Source organism: Xiphias gladius, chromosome 11 (genome assembly GCF_016859285.1).
Source record: "Xiphias gladius isolate SHS-SW01 ecotype Sanya breed wild chromosome 11, ASM1685928v1, whole genome shotgun sequence".
NCBI classification, from domain to species: Eukaryota; Metazoa; Chordata; class Actinopteri; order Istiophoriformes; family Xiphiidae; genus Xiphias; species Xiphias gladius.
Window position 1 is genome coordinate 19793011 of NC_053410.1, and position 17696 is coordinate 19810706.

The following is a 17696-nucleotide window of genomic DNA, read 5'->3' on the forward strand; positions in this document are numbered from 1 at the left end:
TATGAAACATACATTGACATTTATATATTATGTGCACTGTAAGTAATTTTAAAACACTCATGTATGTGAAGCATCACTGCGTTTTTGAATACAGCCAACCTCTAGTATCCTGAGATGATTCCTCAGCACACACCCAACCATTTCATTTGGTATCTGTTACATGATTTAGCAGCTCTGATGACATTAGGATCCAGTGTCGAACCCACTGCATCGGACCATTAAAGAGTTTCTCCCCAGGGTATTAAGCCAGATACAGGATATCCTTACTGCTCCATGCTGCACACCAAGTCTTACTTAATTCCACTGGCAAGTCCAGGAGATACCTGAACTAAGATTTGAGGACTTATGAAATGTTTACGGCTGTTGATGAGTTGCCGAATATATTACACAACAGATGCCTGTCTTCAGCACTCACAGCTTGACATAAAATCGTGAACCCAAGACTTGAAAAGCTTTTTTCTGTTCTCACTTTCACACTTTGATTCTCTGTTTCAAAATTATTACAGGTAAAAAAGAAGTTTAGTTGAAGAATTAAACTAAATTTCACAAGAAACATGACAGACTTTCATCCAAAGCAAGAAAATAAACATGGTAATGGCTGAGGCATGTCCTCTTGAGGACACTCTGTGTGTTGTTGTCCTTACATTTGGAAGAGAAGGCCACAACCCATGGCATTTAAATCCTTTTGCTATTGGCCACAACAACTTTGTGCCAGCTCCCAGAATTAGCTTAGCTGATGAGTCTCTCACAACCAGAATAGCAAGCATTAGGTATTAGATAATAAATCTAAATTTATTTTCGAGTCGTAGCGTGAAACATTAGCTTTAAAATTCTATAAAAATCCTTAGCAACAACATGTGACATAATAGAAGCTAAATAAACTTATCATATTGTATATACTGTATATTGTACATAAACATTTTTAAGGTTACAGTCACAATTCCTCGTTGACCAGACATCCATCCCTCTGAAGGCATGATTAAGACCCCTATCCAGTTGTTTCTAAAATGTTGAGTCTAACAGTAGCTTAGAGCTTAAAGGTGAAGCAGGCTTGTGATTAAGTGATTGCTGGTTTGAATTTTTACACCATTAAAAAAAAAATTAAATAGGGGAAACTCAACACTAGCCTGTAATATGTTCCAGAGCATTTCAGCTGTTCTAGTAGCACCGTTCCTTAGAAAGCAGAGAAGGAGTAGAGGACTGTTTGTTCTGGGCTGCCTCAAGGTGTGAATCTGCATAAATGTGTGAATGTGAAGCAGGCTGGTACTAAAATAAGGCTTGCATTCTAGGCCACTGTTGTATGGATAGATATAGGCTTAAGAAACACCATAAGATTTGGGATTTGTGGGGGGGGGGTTTATTCCAAAGTAAGCATACTGAATTGAAATTAGTTGTTAAAGCGAAATAATTATTGTTTCATTGATATATGTCAGAAACCTTACTCCTTCCACAGATTTGTGACCACTTTACTATATCTTCTAGGAGAAAGGAAACATTTTACTTATTCAATTTGAAAAACACTTACAGTATATTTAACTAATACTTTGAAATTCCTATGTCTGTATTGGAGCAAAATGATTCAAGATGTTGTATATGGGATTGCAAAAAGTTTTTTGGGGGGGAAATTGATTTGAAATAGGCTGTTGAACATGGATAATAAAAAAAGACTAGCAACTCTGAAATCATTACTGTTTATTGAAGTAACTTGTCAGTGTAACCATGTGGAAGTATTGCCATTTAAATAATATTACCATTTGATGATTTGGCCCATTGGCTGCTCAATAGGGACAATAGCAACTCCTATGGGTTCAGAGATGCGAAACTGAATGTGAGACCTTGTCATAGGATCTGTACATCCCAACAAAACACCAGAGGAGACTGCATATTTGGATTTTGTCAAAGACGGACGTAGAGATGACCCTCTTGTTTTCCAAACAAGTAGCCTATTAAAACTCTTTTATATTACATAGTTGTGGTCTACAGAGACATGTTGTGGCCACAAGTTGTCACGGCAGCTCAGTTAGTACTAAGTAAATATATATATGTCAAAATGTAACAATTACAATACGCAGTCTATCTTAATGAAGTAGGCCAGTGGGACTAATGGAACAGGAACTACTTCAAATCTAGTCTGATCTCCCTTATTAGCATATACAGTGGCTTCACAACTACAGTCCCACCCAGACACACCCACCCCTGTAAATCTAACTGAGGGAAATCTGGTTGTATTTTCTTGTTTCTGCGTGTTTTTAATCTAATTTTTCCTGCTGTTAGTGGAAGACAATATTTGATGCCAGTTGCAAAAAAAATCTTCTGATCCCGTCATATTTTGGTTTTTAGATGTAAGCCAAAGAAGTACAATTTTATCTCCATTGGTAAAACTAAAAAAACAAATTTCCCCTGCTATCATTCAAGTGGTGAAATCAAATGGTTAAAATATGCACAGATCCTTTAACAGTTCCAGTGTGAATCACACTTCAACTCTAGCAAATTTACCAAATGAGCAGCTTCACTTTATTTTATTTATCTCTGTTTCCTATGTGTCTGATGTTGCTTTGCCTGTTTTCAACAATTGTCTCCTTGCCTGATTTTACTATCCTGAGGGAAATGAAGCAAACTACAAAAAAAACAATTTTGAGGCCCCTGTCAGAAACCCAATTTGCACTTTCTAAACAAACATTTTTTTTGTTTTCATTCCAAAAGAGATGTATGTCAATATCAGGCTAGCAGCTAAAAAAAACAGATGTATAATACTTCATGTGTAGCATTTCATAGTCTGCTTACAATGAAACTTTGCTCTACTTTGTCTTTTAGGGTTCTAAACGTCTTCTTAGGTCAAATGAGTACATCCTCCCACCCAGTGGACTGATGGAGACAGATCTGGAGCTCACATTCTCACTACAGGCAAGGCCTCTGACATTATACTGTGAATTCTCACACTGATGTGGCAGTTATGTGACAAACAGGACTGCGTTGAAATCTGTCCATGCTGGTGCCCCATCTTAACTCCTTTGGTGTTAGCATCTCTTCGGATAGCAAAAGTTTTGCTATCCGAGTTCAAGATATTCTTGCATATTTATACACGAGTATTTACAGTATTTTGTATCGACTATATCAGGCTCAGTTATTTAAAATCAGCCTGTACCACATATTTTCATGTTATTTTGTGGTCAGAGGGAGGTGTCAACTCTTGTTGCGGGGGACAGGAAATGCTGTAGTGGTTTCTGTTGAATAGGATGGTTTTCCAAGTGCAACCTTACTCTGTAAAGAAATCACTTAAGCAGACATACTTTATAACAGATTTTTTCAGATTTGAAATCAGAGACAATATATACATGCTGAACGTTTGCGTACTGTAATAGCTAGATGCTCTAGATGTGAAGTAAACCAGAATAAGTTGAACAAGGTGTGGAAAACAGACATGATAGCTAAAAATGATTCTGCAGTTGAGTCAGGCCTCGAAAAAGCAGGGGCAGTATTGGACATGAAAACTGCAGCAGTGATGTTCAACCAAATTGTGAATCTTGATCTTACACATTATTGTGTGAATATATAATAGACTATGAAATGTCAATATGAAGGTCAAGTTCTGGCAGTCAGAGACTATATGACTTCATAGGAAACAGACAAGAAGGATGAAAATAGCAAATGTGAGGATGAAATGCTAACAGTCTCAGAGAGAAATTTAGTTCTGAAGTGAGGTGCAGAATCTTGGTGAAGGTTCACCAACAGTTAAGCCACAGTCAATCAGACAGACTACAGTATGTTTTTTTTTTTTTTAATATTTCAGAGATTAAGATTGCAGAATCTGACACCCACCATCTTGGTTCATTGCTGGCATCTTAGTACAGTGGCTGAGACTGTGGTTGTACATCGATATGAACCTGATCCAGATGTGTGGTATCTCTAAATCATCATTTCACACAATTCAGTGCAGAAAGCATTCTGACTACAGATAAATCTAATGAATTAGTGAAGCAGTTTGTACACGCCTGGATAAGTTCATCGTACATGATGGGGAGAGCGTTAATTCTTGCCTGGCAGTCTGAGCAGGCCTAAAGGATTGTAAGAAACACACTGGCTAATGGAACAAAGGAAATGTCTTATGGTAATAATATGGCCTAGCTGCACTCTATGCTATATTGATGATAATAATCAGTGGCACAGATAACTAGTCACTAGCTGATACACTGAAATCCACTAAGTCAGTCACAAAGAAAATACTTGTGTAGAAATAAATAGCATTGGGGAACACATTCCAAGCCGAAAAGCTGAGGTAGTCTTGAAAAAAGTGGGCATCAGTTCTTCAGTTACATAAGACACTGAAGGACAGTGAAATCTTGAGTAAGCCTTCAAGAATCTTTTTATGTGATGTAAGGAAGAATGACTTTTAAAAACACTGAAAACACACTGAATACATATAGTCTTGTTTCATTATTTGAATTATATGGTTAAGAAAAAAAATGTAATTTACAAGAAACAGAAGCAGAATATACTGGGGTTTTTTTTAATTGAAGATATTGTTTTCTTATAGAGCAACAAAAACAAGTGGAAATAACGATGCATGTGGGTTTCCAACTAAAGGCGAGTGAATATATCATGCAGACTGCATTGTTTATCTCGCTTTGTTTTTGTTCTTCAGTACCCTCATTTTCTGAAGAGGGATGCCAACAGACTGCAGATTATGCTACAGAGGAGGAAACGTTACAAGAATCGAACCATCCTGGGCTACAAAACTTTGGCTGTGGGGGTTATCAATATGGCTGAGGTACTGTATAGTGCCTCTACTGGGGCATCACTTGAAGCCATTTCATTTCATGTGTCATTTTCCGCCGTTTCATTTCTCTTCAGAAACATATCATTTTGCACTGAGCTTGTGATTGCATCCTGCTGTTCTTTGACAGTGACTGACAGGGCTATTAGTGTCTTTGTACCCATGTCTTTATTGCCAAAGAGCGGCCCTCTTGTGTTACACATCTTTTCAGATGATTTATGCTCATCACACATACTGCTGTCTGATATTATGGGCCATCTGGAGCTGGCTTCATATGTACTTTTCTCCAACCAGTGTATTCAGTCATGTTATGCAAAAAAAAAATGGACAAGGAGCTGACATAATGCCCAATGTGGATGTTTTTTTTATATATATATATGCTATACTATTATGTTATTTTTTATTATGCCTTGATCCTGATCCAGTGGGGACTTAACAGTTATGTCATACCACTGGGCCATCAAGATGCCATTTTTTAATACCCAAAGCGGCTCTACTTGCTTTGCTTACTGATGCCTATTGTCAGTGTGGAGATCACAAATTGAAACTGTTGGCTGTGGTTAATTGTGCCATTGTGTGTGTCAACCAGTGTTTTAACCGAGCCCAGTGGAGCGTTTTTAATTGCAGGCATTATACAATGGACTACGGTTTAAAAAGAAAAAAAATGATTGGGAATTAGGCTTTATAAAGCAGATACAGATCAATTAAAAATCCTTGCTTATGATATAATTAGTTGGGTGTTTATGTGCGGGAGAGATTGTGATAAAGACAGAGCTTTAGACATAGATATCGAGCATTATTTGGAATGGAGAAATAAAAGTAACATTTCTCCAATTTAATTAAGGCAGCTGATGTGTCAGCCATGCTCAGCCAAAGTTACTTTCCAGCAGAAGCCCTAGGACAGAAATTGACTGACATCTGGAAACAAGCTTCACAAATCCATTGTTGCATTTAAAATACAACTCAGCTGCTGTGCTGTTTTGGTGCCTGCTGCAGTGAAACAACCCACAGACTTCTATGAATAAAGCTAGATTGGCCATTATTGGACCTTGTTGGATAATTATGTTGTCATCTGGTGTACAGTAAACTCACTCGTGGCCTCATTCTGAATCTGTTGGGGCATTATGTGGGAGGAAGTCACTTATTGGACTTTGCATGGTGCATTCAAGCGTGCCCCTGCCAGCGTTTGAGCAAAATGATCCCTACTCCCTGTACAGCGATTCATCTAGTGAAATATTGAAAGTACCCCCCAAATGGTGCTTAGAATGAAAGCTCATCCCTTCTCGTCTGATTCAGAACAGTTTATGCAAACTGTGTTATACTGTTTGAATGGATGATGTGGGCAAATTGGCTCGGCTCATTTAGACATTCAGAATGGGAAAGCAGTATTGCGGTATTATTATATAGAAATAGCAAAGCTGTCAACTTTTAATCAGTCGGTAAATTCCTGGATCATAAAGCAGTGTAGCACAAGATATGTCAGTCTCTGTTGGATCAGTATTGGCTCAGTAGAGAGAGAGATACAGATCTCCCATACTGCCTAACTGCTCAGGAAATATTATTTGTTCCATGCTGCTTCGACATGACTCTACTGAGTGATTGGCAGGAATTATACAAGACATGATGGCATCTCAGCTAAAGAGGACTTGATGTTGAGTCATTGAAAACCATATATCAAATCCTCTGTTATATTTATTCAAGAAAAGATCATATCAGGGACCATTCAGAGGAGGGCTAGAATTGAACTAAAGTTTTTTATACTGTATAAGTTTAATTTTTATTTGAATGGATTCTTAAAATCGATGCCTGGCCTCAATGTTAATCTTCCTATGTCCAGGTGATGCAACACCCGACAGACGGAGGACAGATTCTGGGTCTCCATAGCAACGTGAAGGAGGCACCAGTGCGTGTGGCAGAGATCAGCGTGTACTCTCTGTCCAGCCAGCCCATCGACCATGAGGATGGTAGCGGCCAAGCTGGCCGCAAGACCAAAACCTCAGGTGGGCACAGCCATCTCCCGTCCCCCTACATGGGTCTGTGAGGCAAGCTTGTGTCCATGCTTCCCGGCCAAATCCTGTCTTTAATATCACCTGTCACCCTGGAGCCTGCCCTCCATGCCCAGGCTACTCTCTTCCCGCCTTCCACGTGGCTTCCATTTCCCAACCTTGGACAGAATAAACTTTATTAATCCCAGGCCAACCTATGGCCAAGGATATGTTATTCTCTTCAGCAGTGGTTGTAATGTTGATTTGAGAGTTGAACAGATGTAGGGCCTATTACCTTACAGCGCTTTAATTCTGGGTGGAGGGAATATTGGGCCCTGCTCAGACTCCACGCCCTCCTCCTGCTATGCTGATCCCTCGCTGTTCTGGATGTTATTAAGGAGGCCACTCAAACATAACAGATGAGCTCATGCACCAAGTATTAAACTAGTGTCACTCTGAGGAAAGGAAAGATGTTTATCTTTCTCCTTTGTGCAGTGATCCTTATTAACATCCATCCCTTCAAGGAACATAGAACGGGATGTTTCGCAGGCAAAAGGAAGTCTGAATTAGCTGTTACGGAAAAAAGATCTTCCATCAACTGAGCTGTCCTCAGCTGTCAAACATGCAGTAAAATCTACCTCTTCAGGAATGTGGCCGTCCAAACCAATAAAATCTGCCATTAAAGAAAAGAAGGATAGTAAAATGTTTCAACCACTAAAATGACACTAAAAATGAATCAGAATGTTAGACATGGATCACAAGAAGAGCTCTTCAGTCTAATTTGCATATAATAAGTTTCATTACATTTCAGCAATCAAATTTAGCTGATAATGATGTGCTTAGAAAATGTTTTGCATTACTATATATTTTGTTCAGTATTCTTGCCAAGTACTCAAAAGAGTTCATTACTGATGAACTGAGTAGAATAGGACAGGAAGTTCATCAACTTTATCCAGACAAGATCGAAAATGATCTCGGAGCTCAACCTGATATTTGTGAAAAATACACAATACACTTAAAGCACCATTTACATTATGATAGAATAATATGAGTTTAGGAGGCTTGATGTCACTCAGAACTGATTCCTATAGGGATACTTTATTCCAAAAGAAAATTGAGTTTGAGTTTCACAGCACTAATAAAGCTGTGACCTTGGATTTCTGCTCTCCTTTTAGTTAACCAATGTAAACCCTATCTATCTCAGTTCAAGTCTTTGGGAAACTTGCAAATTTGAATCTGTCAAGATGTAATGCTGCTAGACATGAATCCCTATATTCTTATGTTTTTCTGTGTGTTTCTGTTCTTGCCTGCCTCAGACCGCTCCCCCGACATGGATAATTATTCTGAGGAGGATGATGACAGCTACTCTTCAGAGCAGGAAGCCAGTGATGACGCAGTTCATGGCCAGGTCAGTGCCAGTAAATACTTAGGTGTAGCCAAATCTGCAACACCCAGTGAAATGAAGTACGCATAAGAAATTCAATAAATGAAATTTCATATAACTAAACGAAATTTAAAGAGTCTAGTTGTGATACAGTACATGCTGTTGCATAATTTTGCTAGTAATGAAGAGATCTTACTACAGATTTTGTCAGAAGTAGTTGTCTTTTTAGAAATTTAATATATTTTCTACATTTTACTGTAAACTGTAGATGTAGACATTTAGGGACACGTTGACATAGAGATTTCAGATACTTTATCCACCTTCTCTGTATTCTAGGATCTTTATGATGAAGACGACGAGGTCAGGAAGCCCAAGAAGGCCCGGAGGAAAATGATCCGAACCACCTCCATGACCAGGGTTAGTTGTCTCCTTATTCTGCCGCATGGAGTTTTACGCTCGCCAATCATTGACTATGAGAACAACTCAAGACCCACGTTTGATGTCGTACAAGCTTTTAGTAGAAAGTACACACTGTGTTCCATTTGTTCAAGCCATTAGGATGATGTGGATGAGCATGTAAATGAACACTGTAGGTTCACTGGACTGATTATAATGGTCTTTACATAGTGGCTGTGAATAAGTAATCCAGTGGACAGTTACTGGGAGAACTGATAAGCCTGAGCCCAGCTGTCATGCTTATTTAATCATGACAGCTATTCCCTTTCAGCGGGTTCTTTTAGTCATAATTGCATGTTCTTTTTCCTGTTACAGCAACCTAACTTCAAGCAGAAGTTTGTGGCCTTGCTGAAGAGGTTCAAGGTGACAGATGAGGTGAGTTGTGAAAGTGATAATTGCCTGAAGTTTTGATCGGAATCCAGGTGATCATGCTCAGTATCAAAGCAAACAATGTGGTGAAATTTAGAAGGGACAACATCCTTCTCAGTGCAACCCCCTGGAATTTCTCAGTCCTTCTGTTATGAAGCCTTTAGTAAGTCAGCTGTGGAACGTATCAGTTATTAAATTGGACCTCGGGGCAGGAGAAAATAATCTTGGTATTAACTCTCTGAACAGCACATTGCTACATCAGTGCTAAAGTGCTCCTGACTGGAGAAGAATTGCCTGTGAAGAAATCACTGCCACAACTGAGGTACAAGCTTCAATATAATCCTAGGCTGCATTACCTCGGTGCTCATGGATGTATGAATCATACATTGCCACTGGCTGCGATTCGTATGCAGAATCCATTAATGGCCTTATTCTCTACCAGTTAATCTAATGATAAATGTAGGCTCATATGCTTGTCCTATTTAGGTTTGTGTTTTCCTTCTTGAGACCATGTGATTAAATGTTTCTGGATTCTACATAAACGCTTGTAATCAGGTCAACAGCCGAACGTCAGCCATTTGTGAAAAGCAGCTCCTAGATATCCATTAGTTAATAATCTGTGTTAGGCCATTATAATGTTAATAATTACCACAGAACTGTGAAACCTACAGGAGTAATTGTTTCTAAACACTCTTTAGATTACATCAGCAAAGATGTATAAAAGATTATTTTTAACTATGTAGGTTTTCAGACCGAATGAGGATTTGCTCTACCTTCTTACTCATCATTATAGGTTTGTATTTACTTTAAATAATCAGCGCCAAGAGATTGTGTAAGTGATTTAACCTAACGATGCTTACGAGAGTCTCTAGGCCATCAGAGTTGTGCTTTGCTGGATGGTTCTGGAAGCTCCAGGTGGCCCGATGATCTTTTATCATGTTCCCTGTCTCTAATCCCTTCCTTGTGGCGGGGCAGTATGCAGGGCTGTAGCTCTATAAATACATAGCCAGGAGGAGGAGAGGGGACAGACTGTGTTTATCTGCTCCCTGCCAGCTCCTGCACTTATGGAGTGGCATTAATCACCTGATTAGTCCACAAGCCCGGCTGTGTGCAGCTCCTATGATATACATCCCCACTGTGCAGCTGGCAGATCAAGGCTCAGCACCTTAGCTCTCCTCTAGCACTCACTTACCTTTTAATTGGCCTGCATAGGACCAAGGCAGGGATGTATTTATGGCATAGATTTTCTCATTTTACAGCCGTCAGTGTTCTTGTTCATTCTTTAAGCTCTGTTAGCCCAGCTGTGAAAGTGATTAGCTAATGCACAGCCACAGTCACTCCCTACACTTATTTAATCCATTGCCATTATTACAAATCCCCGATTGCATTGTGTTGATGTATTGATGATGTGTATTTCCTGTGCGGCAGGTCCTGGACTCTGACCCAGTAGACCAGACCCGGGAGGTGGAGGAGGATCTGGACTTACTCTATGACAGTCTTGAGGTGTACAACCAGAGTGACAGTGGGCCAGAGATGGAGGACAATGAGAGCGTCCTGAGCACGCCCAAGCCCAAACTCAAGTATGTCTGTACTCAACCTCTTTAGCCTAATGTTTCTAGATACAGAATTATTTCTTCTCACAACTTGTATATGGTTTTAGTGTGAAATTAAAATTAAGATTTGAATTGAAACATTGAAGAAAAAAAAGTATTTAAAAACTGTAGTATACACTGCCCAATAAATTGCAACTAGTCCTTCAAATGGCACTGCCCAGAAAAAAGATGGAAAAGGGTTGTTGTTTTTTTTGTTGTTTTTTTTCAAGTTGATAATTTTCTCAAACTCAAATCTTTGTTTCTGTTTCCAGGCCGTTTTTTGAAGGGATGTCTCACTCCAGCTCCCAGACAGAAATTGGAAGCATGCACAGCCAAAAAAGTCAGCAAAGAGAGCTGTCATGTCCTGTAAGTTGATCAGCAGACACTCTATTAACAGGCACCTCTGATGCCTCTCTGACCCACTGTTTACCAATGAAGTCCTGCCTCTCAATTGCTGGAAAGGTTCTTTTTGTAAACAGTGTTATGTAAAGGAATTGTCCCTGGGCAGTGTTTATAGTGTTTATATGTCTGGCAGTCCTCTGTTCTTATTGTGGTTCAGGGTTTCCCAAGGACCATGATACTACAGGCAAGATATTCTGAGTATGAGCACAATGAAGCCCACCAGCTCCCACCCCTGCAAAGTAGGAGGGGACCTGTGGTCCTCACCCTGTTCACCCCTATAGCCCTCCAATATTTATAGTGACTGCCACTGAATGACCTCTCCACCACCAATCAACACACACAGACACAAATATGCTCCAATGCTTAGGGAGAAGATTGGATGTAACAATCCCTTAACTCCTACTCGGAGATTTATGGCCCTTTGGAAACAAGGGCAGAGAAAGAGAGGGACACGTTGAATCTGATGGTGAGAGAAGGAGTGCTGTTTATAAATATCTGGGAATCCATTTTAGCCTGTAATAAAAAAGCCTGGAGCATGTCTGACTGCTGTAGCCCTCCATTTTGCCCAATAAATGTCTCCAGTTGAACTTCATAAACATGTCTTGGGGGCAGAATGGAAAGTCTTTGATCTAATATTGAAATGAATTCAACTAGAGGTTACAAGATGCACTTAAACAATTTTAGTCACGTAAACTGGGACACACAAATGTGTCAGTTATGGTTTAGGAGTTTGTATATTAGCACATGGCTGTAGTGAAACGCATAGAAACGTTTAGAGATAATTATACTCGCAAGCTCTGCAACTGTCAACCGAGCTCAACTGTGTGGACTCACCACTGTGAAACTGGTCAGTCACGGATCCTGAGAATGGTCAGTCTTTACAGGAGCAGATGAAGCACTGCGAGAGCACTCCCATTTGGAGCTGTGTGATTTTGTCATTTATGTTAACCAGAGACGTGACATCCATGATTGAAATGTTCTAATATGCGCATGCTTGTGTGTGTGTGTGTGTGTGTGTGTGTGTCTGTGTGCGCATGCATGTGTGTGTGTGTGTGTGTGTGTGTGTGTGTGTGCGCGTGTGTGTTTACCCTGCAGAGTGGAGACTTTCTGACCGTGGACAGATGTAAAGTGCAAGGAGCCCGGTATCAAGATGACAGCATCGCAGATACGACTGTCGGGGTAGGTTTTGGGAGCAGCAGTATTTTTTTTTTTTCTTTCACTAAATCCCATTTGAGCATCTCTTTTTTTTTTTTTTCAGATTTTTCATTTCCAACCCCCCCTACCCTCTCCACTTGATAGCCCTTTCCTCCCATGAGTCTTAGTTGTTTTCCAAGATAAAGCAGAGAGGGAGGGAGTATGCAAGGGCAAGCTAACCAAACAGCGCAGTCATCCATTATGGATCAGTAGAGTAGACAAGGCAGCCCCATTCTGGATAAGTCTTGACTGATGAGGTTCGAAAGAGAGGCGTTTGTGTTTGTTGTTGTCTTTGTGCTGTCGGGTAAGTCTAACCTTGTTCGTCTAACCCCCGGCTCCCCATATGAGCACCGGGCAGCCGGCTCATATCACCGCTCCACTAACCCGGTTTAAACTGAATATCTGAGCTGCCGGAGCGATGTTTCCCCAGCCACCTGCTAAGAGACCATGACTGGGCTTGCATCATTATCTCTAACCTCAACAGCTAAGCACAATTATTCACCAGGCCAGCACCCCCCTCCTCCCTCCCCGCCTCAACTCTTCAACTCTTGTCCTTAAAATGGTGGCTGTGGATGCACCGCATAGGAAAAGATGGAAAGGATACAGAATGAACCTGAAGCCTGAGAAACTGGTGTAGTTTGATGGGACATGACAGTATCTGTGTTGTATGATATACATCAGTACTGTCCTCTCAGAGCCCTCTTGGCTCATCTTTGCTCTCCCCCTTTTGGTTCAGGAGCCAGAGACTGATGACAACGGGCCAGGGCTGGGGGAGGTGAGCAGCTGGGATGTCAATACTGAACGGATCACCAGCAATGTTGGCAAGCTCTGCAAGACGGAGTCCCAAAACCACATGTCTCCCAGGTAAAATGGCTGATCACGACATCTGGAAACGTACACAGAAAATAGTGTTATGTCATCATGTATGTACACAAGTTATCTTTTTTAGTGTGTAATTTGGAATGTATCTTTCCACAACAGTTTTTATGAAATGTTTTGTAGACTTCTGAGTCTATTTTCTTAGGTTCCATGCTCTTTCTGTCATGTATTTTGAGCTCCTGAGTGTTTCGTCTTCTCAGTAAAGTGGAGAACAGGCTGCAGAGGCGTCCTCGCAGCACCTCCATGAAAGACAGACAGAACTCCAAGGCCCAGAGCGACAGGACCAGCAGCATGGAGAGCGAGTGCTCCCCAGACTCACGACTCATAGCACAGGTAAACGACACACGGATGTGATATCAAGCCGCAGATCTGTTCTTCACGGATGTTTTTAGTCCAGCGAGTGGAAATGTGCTGGCTTGTGTCAGTTTCAGACTGTCTGCTTCTCATTTGTCTCAAAGGTTCCCAGGAAGTCTGTGTATGACCAACTGAACCAGATCCTCATCTCTGACGAACGCCTACCAGAGAGCATCATCCTCATCAACACCATGGAGTGGCAAGGACAGGTGTGTGCTTTTCTATACGTAACAAGTCAATCATAAAATCCCGAACCTTCATCTGTTTATATATACAGTAGAAACACTTGGGTCATGCAGGTTAGGGCTTACTCGCTAGCCATGCTAGAAGCATTCCCTGGCATTATTTCAAAAAGACAAAAATACACCAAAAAAAAAAACTGTTCAGAAGGTGAACACTCTGTTTAGCCCAGTAGCAAATTTTTGCCGCTTTCTTACCGTCCCGACCAACCCTGCCTCTTGTATGTCCATTAACTCATCGTGTCCCTCTCGTGTGTTTCTGTGCAGTATGTAGCCGAATTGCTCCATGAACAGAGCCAACCCATTGTGTCCACCTGCTCTGCTGCCGATGTTCAGGCTGCCTTCAACACCATCGTTACTCGCATCCAGAGATTGTGAGTTGCATACATACATACACACGCATTGGTTGAATGACATCAGACAGTGTGATCTCGCTGCTTGTTATCCTTGAAATAGCCCTCGCTACACTATGTATGTTTGTGGTGGCTCGCTGCCAGAGGATTCCAGGACGCTATCGCTCACGCTGCTGAAGTGCTCTGTCTATCAAAATGCGTCTGTTTTTTCATGAAAAGTTGAAGTTCAACCTTCTTCTCTCTTCCTTGGATCCATCTGCTGGGCTGCCTTCTCCACAGGAAGTCATGTCAGTGGGAGATGAGGCTGTCTCAGTCTGCTATGCTACTTCCATTAAACCTGTTTTCTTTTTAATCCAGCTGAACTGCAACTTTCCCACTCTTTCCACACCTGCTCCTCAGTCAACCTGTTTACTCCAGCTGGGGCCATGTCATGTGGAGCCATGCACATCTCTGATGTTAACATGCCACTCAGCGCTGTCGCAGCTTTAGCTGGCTGCTGGGTTTTTCCTCTAATGCTGTCACTGAGCGTAAACAGAGCTCTTTGAACCCACATATGTTAAGGGCTCATTCTTCTATTGGACAAGGTTCAATGTCTCAAATCCTGAAGCATTTAGCTAAGAAAGTCCTTAAAGCTGTTGCAATATTTGGTTTAACTTGAAGAGACTTGCAGATACTTGAAAGTACCCAGTATTGCAAATGATAACATATGACATAATCAAAAACGGTAAGAGCGATTTTAAACCAGGAAAAACCCTGTTGAGAGATAAATCTTTCTTTCAGACACATCATTTCTCCCACACACCCTCTCTGACCCACATCTTTCATGATTCAGATCCCCCTCTTTCTCTTAATTACTCATTCCCTCTCTCCTTGCCTTAACCCCCGCAGCTGTAACTGCAATGCACAGACACCACCGACTATGAAGGTAGCGGTGGCAGGTGACCAGAGTTACCTGAGCACCATTCTGAGGTTCTTTGTGGAGCAGCTGGCCAACAAGACACCCGACTGGCTCAGTTACATACGCTTCCTGCTGATTCCCATAGGTATGTGAGTCAGAATTAGAAAACATTTTATAGGAGATACAAGCCTAACATGTTACATATTTTCAGCTTTGTTGTATACATAAACATTTCATCTGCACAGGTTCTCATCCCCTGGCAAAGTATGTGGCCTCCTTTGACAGCAAGTTCAATGGCATCTTTATGGACACTGCATGGAGGGAGCTGTTCTGCAGGACAGAACGGCCCGCCTCAGGTATGACGCATAGCTCCGATGTCTGGCTGCAAAGCAAGTCCGCCTCTCTAATGTTCAACCAACTTGAAAGGGAAAGAAATTCGGTCAGAGCACAGGTTAGGGGCTGATGGATAGGAAGAAGAGATTTCTTCCAATTGCAAAAGACAGCTACCACCTGCTTTAGTGCAGCGAATAGCTCTACATCATGACACTACGCCCCCTCCCTGTAGACTGTCTGTTGCTGCCTAAGAACAGCACCAGATTGTGAGAACTGACTCAGATATCTACCCCAAAGGTTGTCAAAATTGATTGCAAAATTGAAAACAAAGACATTTTCTTGTTCAGCAACGTAAATCGCCTTGAGAAAATAGATCAAGTTGTGTTTGTATTTATTTATTTATTTATATTTACTATTTATTATCTATTATTTATTATTTATTTATTATTTGTTATAAAGCTTGTTGCCATTTACAACCCATAAATTTAATACCAGAAAATTAATAAATTGTGGGATCAATCCAAGTATCTGAAATGAAGACATTGGCATTATTAATCTGGTTATAACTGTCACCTCAATACAAATGGCAGTGTTTGGATAGAAATGGCTGTGGGTGGCTTTCTTTCACAAGGAGATTTAGTTTAAACTACAGAGAGGCGATAGGTCAAAATAAATTGACATTAAAAATCAGCCTGTTTCCACAATTCAAGTTGCCAAAATGCGTGCCAGGCTGCATGTGGCCCACAGGGCTTCTGTTTGACACACAATTTATCTTGTATGTCGTATGGCTGACTTCACCCACGTTTTAATAACATTTTACACTCAGCACACCCGTCTCCTTAATTCCGTGAAATGTAAATGATTAATGCACAGTCTCCTAGCGATCTGCTCTATGTTAAAATTAGCATTTACATCAATTGTCATGCAGCTTGTTAGTCAGACATGAAACAGGAGAGGCTTGTTGTTAACAATCTGCCTCTCTGTTCCCTGCAGATAACATAGATGTAGCAGGACGAGTCGTTCAGTATCTGGCCGGTGCCAACGTTTCCCACCAGTTCCCCATCTCAGAAGCCATGCTCACCTACAAACAGAAGAGGTAAAGTAACTTTGAATATTTAAGTCTGAGCATACTCATGTACTGCATATGTTTGTGTGTGTTTGAGTGTATGTTTTTGTGCTTTTTGTGCTCCAGGCATGACTCTATGGGAATGATTTCTCACTTGGTGTACTGATATTAAGTGATCATCATTAAGACTGGAGCACCTCAAATGAATATCAGCTAAACTGCATGGGGAAGATATTTAAATGCATCCCTGTATGCGTGCATTCACATAAATACATAAACACATACATAAACACGCACACAAGTTTTTGAACTGTAGAGTCAAATCTGTTTGTTCTGACAAGTCCAGAAAATACACGTTCTGGTCCATTTCAGGTTCACTGTTTGATAAGAGCGTTTAGGGTCAATTATTATATTTGATAGAGCAGGGGTTATATTTTCAGGCCTGTTTCGACAAAGCACCGCATCGACCCAGGCATCTCGCAAACACAGATGCACTCAGCAGACAGTTTGTTACATTTCTGTGTGCACTTGCATGTTTTCTTTCTGAGGTTTGACCAAACCCTCCCCCTCTTTGTAACAATGGCTTCCTACTGAGCAGAAGGTACTAAATACAACACGCAGTTTTAACACTGTTGCATTCCTTCTTCCCCCTTTCCCCTTTGATTTGCATTCAAGGAAAAGGAGTTTGTATTTTGATTTTTACATCAGGTATCTAATTCGACTCTTGTTTTGTTTTGACCTCCTTATTTTCTCTCCTCCATTTGGCTTGAGCTCTGTGCTGTGTCTAACATTTCCCCTTTTCACACTCGATATTCACTGTAACTTCACTTTGCACTCTGTCCTGACTTGTGTCTTTGGTTTGCTGTGACTTTGATTCTTACTCTGTCCTCTGTTTTGTTGCTGTGAAGATTTGCCTAACAACCTTTAAAACAACCCCAAATGTTTATAAAGTGGAGATGTTTTCTGGCTCGTACATCCAGCAATATCACTGTAATATGTGCAATAATGTTAAATTAATAGATGTGTAGTTGTTGATAGGAATTTAAGAAGGATTTGATATACAAAGTTAGTAATTGAATCGTGACCAGCTGGTTCATTTCAGTCCTGGTGTTTTTTTTCAGTTGTGGTATTGGTATTGGTTTACCTTTCACAATGTACCATCACTGACGCCAAAGGTGGTGAGATTGCTAGGGACTGCTGTCCTGTGTCTGCACTGGAACAAGAGCCAGCAGCGTTCCTTATCCGTCCGTTGTTTGCTGTAGGTGCAATCTATTTTGCAGGTTCAAGAAAGACTGGGAGAGAATCACACTAGGTTAGGTTATGTTAGAGGACATTTGCAGTAAGATAACACTCTTTGAGCTCTTCCCTGCCGGGGTGTTTGATGCATTTTTACTTTTTTCGAACCTGTCATTGTGGCC

The 17696-nt window shown here is 40.9% G+C and overlaps 1 protein-coding gene across 2 annotated transcripts in view; it reads left to right on the top strand.

Moving 5' to 3' along the window:
• zmp:0000000755 (phosphofurin acidic cluster sorting protein 2) overlaps positions 1-17696 on the top strand; it is a 46078-nt gene that overhangs the window by 22892 nt on the left and 5490 nt on the right. Inside the window, exons 3-19 of one of the 2 annotated variants that reach the window (XM_040139009.1) lie at positions 2815-2904; positions 4643-4768; positions 6612-6774; positions 8076-8167; positions 8480-8560; positions 8915-8974; positions 10397-10548; positions 10833-10926; positions 12058-12141; positions 12893-13020; positions 13236-13368; positions 13494-13598; positions 13896-14002; positions 14870-15024; positions 15125-15235; positions 16206-16308; positions 16954-16986. In XM_040139009.1, the coding sequence (XP_039994943.1) occupies positions 2815-2904; positions 4643-4768; positions 6612-6774; positions 8076-8167; positions 8480-8560; positions 8915-8974; positions 10397-10548; positions 10833-10926; positions 12058-12141; positions 12893-13020; positions 13236-13368; positions 13494-13598; positions 13896-14002; positions 14870-15024; positions 15125-15235; positions 16206-16308; positions 16954-16986 (1817 nt within the window). The remainder of the gene's footprint in view (positions 1-2814; positions 2905-4642; positions 4769-6611; positions 6775-8075; positions 8168-8479; positions 8561-8914; positions 8975-10396; positions 10549-10832; positions 10927-12057; positions 12142-12892; positions 13021-13235; positions 13369-13493; positions 13599-13895; positions 14003-14869; positions 15025-15124; positions 15236-16205; positions 16309-16953; positions 16987-17696) is intronic. The other variant, XM_040139008.1, reaches the window with a different exon arrangement.